Source organism: Colobus angolensis, unplaced genomic scaffold (assembly GCF_000951035.1).
Source record: "Colobus angolensis palliatus isolate OR3802 unplaced genomic scaffold, Cang.pa_1.0 Scaffold841, whole genome shotgun sequence".
NCBI classification, from domain to species: Eukaryota; Metazoa; Chordata; class Mammalia; order Primates; family Cercopithecidae; genus Colobus; species Colobus angolensis.
In genome coordinates this window covers 69,682-78,852 of record NW_012122277.1, presented here as the reverse complement: position 1 = coordinate 78,852, position 9,171 = coordinate 69,682, and the positions used below count along the sequence as shown (strand labels likewise).

At 38.4% G+C, this 9,171-nt stretch overlaps 1 protein-coding gene across 1 annotated transcript; it reads left to right on the top strand.

The window, feature by feature from the left end:
* The first annotated feature begins 3,233 nt into the window (after positions 1-3,233).
* On the top strand, positions 3,234-6,867 carry LOC105503305 (myb/SANT-like DNA-binding domain-containing protein 2). Its single transcript, XM_011930164.1, is given in 3 exon segments — positions 3,234-3,264; positions 5,019-5,317; positions 5,409-6,867. Coding segments are annotated over 3 exon segments (1,341 nt in total). The 3' UTR covers positions 6,420-6,867.
* Positions 6,868-9,171: the final 2,304 nt, after the last annotated feature.

The window sequence follows — 9,171 nt, the reverse complement described above, 5'->3', positions numbered from 1 at the left end:
TCAGATAACTTGTGGGTTGGAGAACACATCCATGTGCCAGAAAGGTGGTATACTCCAGTTCCATGGGGAAAGAAGTTCCTATGCTTGGAGCCCTTCTGAGCCTCACCCTATGTACCTCTTTATCTAGCTGTTCATCTATAGTCTTTGTAATACCATTTATAACAAATGGGTAAATGTAAGCAAAGTGTTTCCTTGAGTTTTATGAATCACTTTAGTAAATTATCAAGCCTAAGAAGAAAGTCATGGAAAGCTCTCATATGCAGTCAAATCAGACAGAAATTTTGGGTAACCTGGGAACCTACTACTTGCAATTGGTATCTGAGAAGTATTGTGAGAATACAGGATAGGAAAAAACAAACAGTTTTTTTCTTTAAACATCCTTCCACCATGCATATCAACACAAGGCTAATAAGGTCAACTGTGTATACATGTTAATCCATTCATTAATTCATGTAGTAAATTTTAACTGGACGTATACTAAGTGCCAGGCATTATTTATGGACACATGCTGGACTCCAGACTAATGGCCTGGAAGACATTTATGCAGCCAACAAACATAAGAAAAAAGAAAAAAACTCAACATCACTGATCATCAGAGAAATGCAAATTGAAACCACAATGAGATACCATCTCATGCCAGTCAGAATGGCAAATATTAAAAAGTCAGGAAACAATAGATGCCGGTGAAGCTGTGGAGAAATAGGAACACTTTTACACTGTTGGTGGAAATGTAAATTAGTTCAACCATTGTGGAAGACAGTATGGCAATTCCTCAAGGATCTAGAACCAGAAACACCATTTGACCAGCAATCCCCTTACTGGGTATATATTCAAAGGAATATAATCATTTACTGTAAAGACACATGCACATGTATGTTTACTGCAGCACAATTTACAATAGCAAAGACATGGAACTAACCCAAATGCCCATCAATGATAGACTGGATAAAGAAAATGTGGTACATATATACCACGGAATGCTATACAGCCATAAAAAGGAAGGAGATCATGTCCTTTGCAGGGACATGGATGAAGCTGGAAACTATCACCTTCAGCAAACTAACACAGGAACAGAAAACCAAACACAGCATGTTCTCACTCATAAGTGAGAGTTGAACAATGAGAACACATGGACACAGAGAGGGGAACATCACACACCAGGGCCTGTTGGGGAGTTGGGGGTGAGGGGAGGGAACTTAGAGGATGGGTCAGTAGGTGAAGCAAACCACCATAGCACATGTATACCTATGTAACAAACCTGCATGTTCTGCACATGCATCCTGTTCTTTTTTTTTTTTTTTTTTAAAGAAATAAAGAAAAAAAAAGACTAATGGCATGACCAGTGCTGGCCACAATACAATAATGTGTGCTTTATAAAGTAAGCAAATGAGAGTAAATGAGTTATTGCTCAATACCAGTTAATTACTTAGTTGGAAGACTTCTCTGGAACAGTAAGAATAGAAATGCTATAAAAATAAACAAAATTATTTTTGCCATTCAGAGAAAGGGACAGTGGGATATTTTGTGTGTGGCTGACATGAAGCCATCTGGGAGCATTTATTCATACAGAGAAACTAATGATATTACTGGAACACTACGCCAAGAAATTTCTTCAAAATGTACAATGAGGCTTTAAGTAAATAAGCCATGAATATACCACATTTAAGAATAATAGAAAATGCCACAAATTTGAAATGCTTTGGGAGACACTGAATTCAGAAGGAGGCTTTAGGAGAATTCACAATGGCAGTGAACACTGATGCATTCACTACACATCTGCAGGGACTTCATTCTTCAAGACAGAAAAATATGCTTCCCACCAGTTGTGACTCTATTATTTCACCATTAACTCTAGAATTTACATGAGTGCAGGATCATTGCCCAGAACCAACACACAGTTGGCATCTTTCCAAACCTGCAAACAATTCTCAGGCCACTGAGGGGACCTTAACTCTGAGGGCCTGGAAATTACTTGTAATTATTTTCCTTTTGTCATCAGTGGGCAAGAGATGATAAAAGGTAACATTCATACCTGTCAGGAACAATCCGCCAGGGAGCAGGCTTTCTTGGAGTCAGTACTCAGGAAGGCAATCCTTCTGAGGAGTTAAAAACTATAATTTGGTTGGAAGAAGGAGATGCATTTGTCTCAAGGTCAGCCTGAATGCTTTACAGATTCATGTATTAATTTGGTTCACAAATACACAGCTTCATTTCCCCCCATCATCATCCAGAAGTGACCTTCGCCAAACTCTGGGTGTGGATTGAGTTTTTCATCACTACTTTTCTACAAGATTCATCTCTCAGTGGATGCTTATTTTCTGACTGGGGAATTTAAGTTTTCCACTCGGCAATATTACACAGAAATGGGTCTTGTGGCTGTACTGCAGCCTGCTCTTTTAGTTTGGCTATAAACAAATATTCCCTAAAAATCAGGACAAAAGGATGAAAGTAGTAAGTCAAACATCTAGTTGTCCCAGGACTACTGAAAAAGAATCATCTCAAATATGTTCACCATATAGAACCCGTGAAATGACTACTGTTTTCCGATCTAATTCATGTTCATATTCTGGTTATTTTAAATACCTGTATCCAATTAACCTTGCTTACTAGATTAAAAATGTATCTTATGAGCTGTTCAAACTTTGTCTTTCTTCTTCTCTCCAAATTCAGGAAACTTAGTAAACTGGGCTGGCAGGACCTTCATAAATCTGATGGCCACTGGAGCTTTAACAAACAACCAGGCTTTGATGACCTCAAGTGGTGGAGTGGGGGTGGGGGGAAGGGCTTTAACTGGCTTCCCATTGCCATCACAAAGATCTGTCATTTACAAGCAGTTCTAAGCATGCTTAGAAAGTGAGGAGATGTAACTGGTCTGTAGGTAATCAAAGGTTTTGTTTCAAAATCACATAATTCAGTTAATGTTGTGAGGTAAGGTGAGAAAAGGAAAAATATCACTCTCTCCCATTTCATCATTCTAAGCCACAGCAAAATATGAACATGTCTGCTTCTCTGTTTGCCTCATCTTGAATAATTTCTACAAACCCTTTTCCTCACTGTTTTTCTTGACCACTTCTGAAACGTGGTGTTCAGCACATCTGGAAAAAGATACCTATTTTCCAATTTTATATTCTATGGTATAAACATATTTGTTTGATATTCTGTTCATTTTTATAAGATTTTGATGATATTCAGACTAACTTCCTAACATGTCTTTATGATTTCCAGTGACTGAGATGAATACTCGTATAGCCAAGAAATTTCAGGGTAAGAGCTGCAACTTTAGCTAAAGCCAAAGGCTAAATTTTACATGTCTTCGTTAACGTTAAGCTGACGGGGGTAGTACAGACCCTGCTCTTTCTAGTGAATAGAAAATTTCAAGCCTCTTCTGTGAATTTTTAAGTAATCTAATCTGCTTGAGGTTTATTCTTCCTTTATAATCATGTTGCCAGCTCAGTCTGGGATTTGGGACCTAAATAATGATCTTTGAGAAAATTATAAGGTGAACCTCCTGGGTAAAGACAGAAAAATGCCAAGGATTTGATTACTAATTGTACCAATAACACAAAGGTCAGATATGCCCAGAGATCTAATGAATGTTCAGACACGTTCTCATTTCTTTCCCCAAATCTAATAATACGGCTAGAGCACTGATTTCCTAATATGGGTGGTATGGTTGTTGCTGGGCATGCTCTGATCACATCTGGACTCTGAGGAAGAAAGTGAGGGACAGGGGGTTGGAAATTAAATGTCAGGCCTTTCATTTTCTGTGGCTGGAGCCAGTAACTTTGTGCCACCATTAGAATCTCACTTAGCCTAGTGTATTAGTCCATTTTCACGCTGCTAATAAAGACATACCTGAGACTGGGTAATTTATAAAGACAAAGAGGTTTAATGGACTCACAGTTCTACGTGTCTGGGGAGGCCTCACAATCATGGCAGCAGGTGAAAGGCACCTCTCATATGGCAGCAGGCAGAGAGAATGCAAACAAAGCGAAAGGGGTTTCCTCTTATAAAGCTATCAGATCTCGTGAGACTTACTCACTACCACGAGAACTGTATGGGGGAAACCGCCCCCATGATTCAATTCTCTCCCACCAGGTCCCTCCCATAACACATGAGAATTGTGGAAGCTGGAATTCAAGATGAGATTTGGCTGAGGACACAGCCAAACCATATCACCTGGGCTTCTTTTTCCTCCCTTCCTCCATCACTGTGACTCAGAGCAACTTATTTTCCTACTGGAGCATTTTTCACTGATACAATAGATATAATTTGGGAGCCTTTGATGGAAAGACTTGAAAGAGTCATTAACTTCATTTGCTTCATTTGTTTTCCAAGTCAAAGAATCCCAAAGAGAACTGCTGTGAAAAATAAGAGTATCTTAATTGACTGCCTTGAAGCTATGCATTTAGACATCATAGTCAGAAAGGCTGGGCTATTTCTTCAGGATGGACTGTTTCAAAAATTTAACTATTATCTAAAGTTGGAGTTCTTCCACTTTATGTGAAGGTTTACCCTTTTATATCCACCAATTCCCCTCCTTTGAGTATTGTTCCTCCCTTTGCTCTTTAGTATCCTACTCTGTCCAGGAAAGGGAAGACTTCAAGCCTTTTTTTTGGTGAATATTTTTAAGTAACGTTATCTGCGTGAGAGTTACTATTTCTTAGAAATTTTTAGCTTACTAAATAGTGATTCAAGAAGCGTCCACCTGAATAAGTAGTATTTTACCATTTCCCTAACTGACTCACGACATCTTTTTCATTGGGTTCAAACACAGGGTACACCATTTACTAGCTGTGTGACCTCCAGCAAGTTACTTAACTTAGTTTGCTTAGTTATATAACAAAGATGAAAAGAATAATACCTACCTCATAGTATTGTTGTAAGGATTATATTAGCTTAATTTAAAAGTACTTAAAATGGTGACTGGCATATAGTAAAAATTTCAATATGTGTTCATTGTTATTACTCTTAATGATCGGATTATTATAATTTGTAAATTTTCAAGTTAAAAATAGGCTCTCCGGTCTCCTTCTCCCCTGGTGGCGGCGGTGGCGGGGCTGTGGCAGCTGGCGGGGCTGCGGCAGTCGCCGCCGCTTGCCAGGGCATGTCGTGGACGCCGACCAAGACGAACGCGCTCATCGCAGTGTGGGGCAATGAGCGGCTGGTGGAGGCGCTGTACCAGCAGCTGGAGGGAGCCGGTACGTTGTTCAGCAGCAAGGCCCCCGGGCCAGCCGTGTACAAGCGCATGTCCCAGGCGCTGGCCAAGCTGGGCTATGAGCGGACCCCGTCCCAGTGCCAGGAGCGCATCAAGCTGGTTGCATGCCCAGAACTGAATACTGTGCTCCAGCTGTGGCCTCACCGGTGCTGAATAGAGAGGAAGAACCCACCTTCATAGCTTACATGAGCTGGAGTCAGATGGCAGCACTATGGAGGACTATTCACAGGAGGACTGGGGAAACCACAGTCAGGATCTCCATGGCTATCCAACAGATCAGGAATTGGATGAAGTACCTGTCACAAAGAGAACATTAAAAATAAAACAAGAGTCTTCTGAAGAAGCACAGAGGAGAGACATCATGCAGAATATTGTACAGATTTTGGAATTGGTACAGTTGAAATGGGAACTTTTTCAGAGCTGGACAGACTTTTCAAGGCTCCATCTTTCTAATAAATTGGCCATTTTTGGAATTGGTTATAACACCCGTTGGAAAGAGGATATCCGTTACCATTATGCTGAGATCAGCTCCCAGGAGCCCCTTGGCAAGCGACTTCGGGAGTACTTCAACTCTGAGAAGTCTGAAGGACGGATCATTATGACCCGAGTGCAGAAAATGAACTGGAAAAGTGTTTACTACAAATTTTTAGAGATCACTATTAGCAAAGCTAGGTGCTTGGAGCTGCACATGGAAATTGACTGGATACCCATTGCCCATTCCAAACCAACCGGTGGGAATGTTGTTTAATATTTATTGCCTGGGGGTATTCCTAAAAGCCCAGACCTTTATGCCATTGGCTATGAAGAATGTATTGAGAGGCCCCTCTCACCACACATGGAGCAACGTTCCCTGGACCCAGGAAAAGAGGGCCGGGTTGACCTGAGAACTCTTTCAGCATAAGCCTCATTACAGGTGGAAACAGAACCCACCCGAATTATCTATTGCTACTTCTGGATTTTTGAGATCAGGACTCTGCAGCAATGCTTACTTTTACATTTCCAAGTGAATACCAAAACCTTCAGCAAAGATTGGGTTGGTATTAATGGGTTTTTATCTCAGAACTGTATTGTGGATCCTGGAGTTTACCCCAAATCCATCTACATCACATTTGTAGAAGTAGAGAGGGATTTTCTTTCCACAGGCTCTTTAGTTGAGTGCCTGGAAAAAGCCATTGGATACCCCTTAAAATTTAACAACTGATTGTCATCCTTCATAATGATTTGGGCTCTTAGCTCCTTCTTCTCTACTCACTTCCCATTACCGGGACCACCCCTCATCCAGATGCCACCATCAGACTCTTCATGGAAACCCTTACTTTGATTGGGCCAGTATGACTTCTAAGGAATCATAGTAGACTTGGGCCAGAAAAAACAGACTTTACCTGAAAATGCTCATTTTGAGCAAGCAAGATATATAGCAAACTTGCCTGGTGGGTCAGCTATTTCTTTTTTAAAAACAGAAAAACAATTTTTAAATGGATTTTAGAGCCCTAATATAAACAAATGTAGGTACATTCCATATTGGACAAAACTTATACTTTGAGTTTCATATGAAATTGAAAAATTGTATTTTTTTCACAATGTTTCATTTTTACACATCTCTGTGTCTCTATATAAGTAATATTTACAACCCTGAATAAATAAGCAATAGATAAAAATATAGGTTTTCAGTGTACTAGCTTTTTTGCATTAACATAAACTATGAATGTAGGCTGCCTACTCATGAAATATAAAATATGCACTAACATTTTAATTTGTGTTTCACTTTCTTTATAAAATTAAGAAAATGCAAGAGCAGTTTCCCAAAGTCACATCTTAAGAAATGGGATTTGAGACACTGGTATTTACAAGAAAAGCATGATGACAGATTAGTCAGAAAAATTACATATAAAAGGTTTAGTGTAATTATCAAATGCTAAGGATTGCATAAGATAAAAGAGAAAACTGTATAGGTTTTTAACGTAGAGTTACTGTGTGTGTGTGTGTGTGTGTGTGTGCGTGTGTGTTGGATAAGTGTTGGTTAAGCATAGATAGGACAATAACTATTGTCAAGTATTTTTATACTTGAACTTTTCCCACAACAATCCTGTGAGATCCTTGGTTATAGATAAAGAATCTAAGGACTAAATAGGCTAAGGATGTAAACACATGTCTTCAGAATGTAGTATTCTTTATGTCAGACTGAAGTGTAGTACTCTTTTGACTCTACAGTAATTATACCTGTATTAGACAAATGGAATAAACCAGAACAAGATGTACATAGTCCCTGGCTTCTCAATATTTCTAATTTAACACACACACAAAATTTGAAAAAGTAATTAGAAATGCTTAAAAAAATTAAAAGGAGAACTTCTAGGTAGCTGAAGACAATGGTGGTCACCAAGCTACCACTCTCCCACCGTATCTTCCTAAAACAATATCAAATAACAAGATGGCAAATGTAAATTTACACAGAAAAAGCCCTCTGCATAACTTGAAGACATAGAATGCGAAAACTTCCAAGTAACAATAGGTTAAAAAAATAAAAATTACCAAATTCCAGTACAATCTTCCATGCTACCACCTTAATCCCCACCCTCCAGCCACGAGGCAAAAGAGAAAAACTGTAGGGAAGACAGAAAAGGAATATAAGGAAGGAGCCAACTGATCCAAAATTATCCTCAAAGATTGATTCTACCTTAAATCTGAATATTCTAAAAAAGCATCTGACTAGATCAGAACATGGATCACAGGGAAGGCATTTCAAAGCGCCTGTGGTTTAAAGGGGGCAATCTTTGAAACACATAGCTTCTGAAAGAGAAAAAAAGTCAGTAAAGAAGGTAAGAAACTCCACTTGGTAATTAGGTGGTGAAAGGAAAAAGAAACTAAAGGGAAAAATGTAGGATCCTACAGAACAAAAGAGAATCATAAAACCAGAGGACACACAGCCCTGCCACCCCACCTAAACAAACAAACAAATCTGTTTACAATGTATGAACTTTGTTATGTAAAGAGAAAGGGCATCACTAAACTAGGAATCTTGTGAAACATCCCAATGCAATAAAAATGAACAAAATGCAAATTAGCAAATTCATATAGAACTATTCTTAAGAATCAGAACATAAACTTTCACACAAATGAGAAAATTTCACACATACAAAGAGAAGTCTCTGAAAAAAAAGCAGAAGAAAACTGTAAGAATTAAATATATAATCAAGTATGTGTTTGAGGATATGAAAAACCTTGTAAGAAACTCAAACACTAAGAAGGAAAATGGAAAAACAACAACAACAACAAAAACCAAGGAGATATGAAAAGAGAATTGTCTTAAGAAAGAACTAAAGTGAAGACAAAATATCTTAGAAATAAAGAATTAGTAATAAGGTACCCAAGGTAGAATATCAAGTGAAACTTAATAAGGAGCATAGAAAAAAGTCAAGAAAACAAGTAAGGTAATGAAAAGAAGACCAAGAAAGAAACAAAATGGATGAGAGACAAACTAGTAAAAATGAATGACAGTAAAAGAATAATATTCATATCATTAGAGGTACCTACCACAGTCAGTTAAACCCATCTATAAAATGATTATAGCACTATGGAATAATCTGAACTAGAGGAACCCTACTAGTCCATCCTTGGATTCCTGTCCCTAAGAAACTACAGGTTAAAAGTCTATAGTTTTAAGCCCCCACGTTTCAGGGTAATTTGCTACATAGCACTAGATGATGAGTACAGATTTTGTTACCTGGAAGTCTTGTACTGACATACAAATAACTAAAACTGTGGGCATGGAATTGGAACTGGGCAGTGAATTTTGAGGAAAGTGTCAGTAAATGTTTAAAGTGCCTTGAACATGCTGTAAAATTTGGGACTTTGAAGAAGATACTAGTGAGAGCTTAAGGGAAAGTGAGGAAAATGTTATTGCAATCTCAAAGGAAGGAAATTCTTTAAAAAATTCTTTTTTTTTTTTTTTT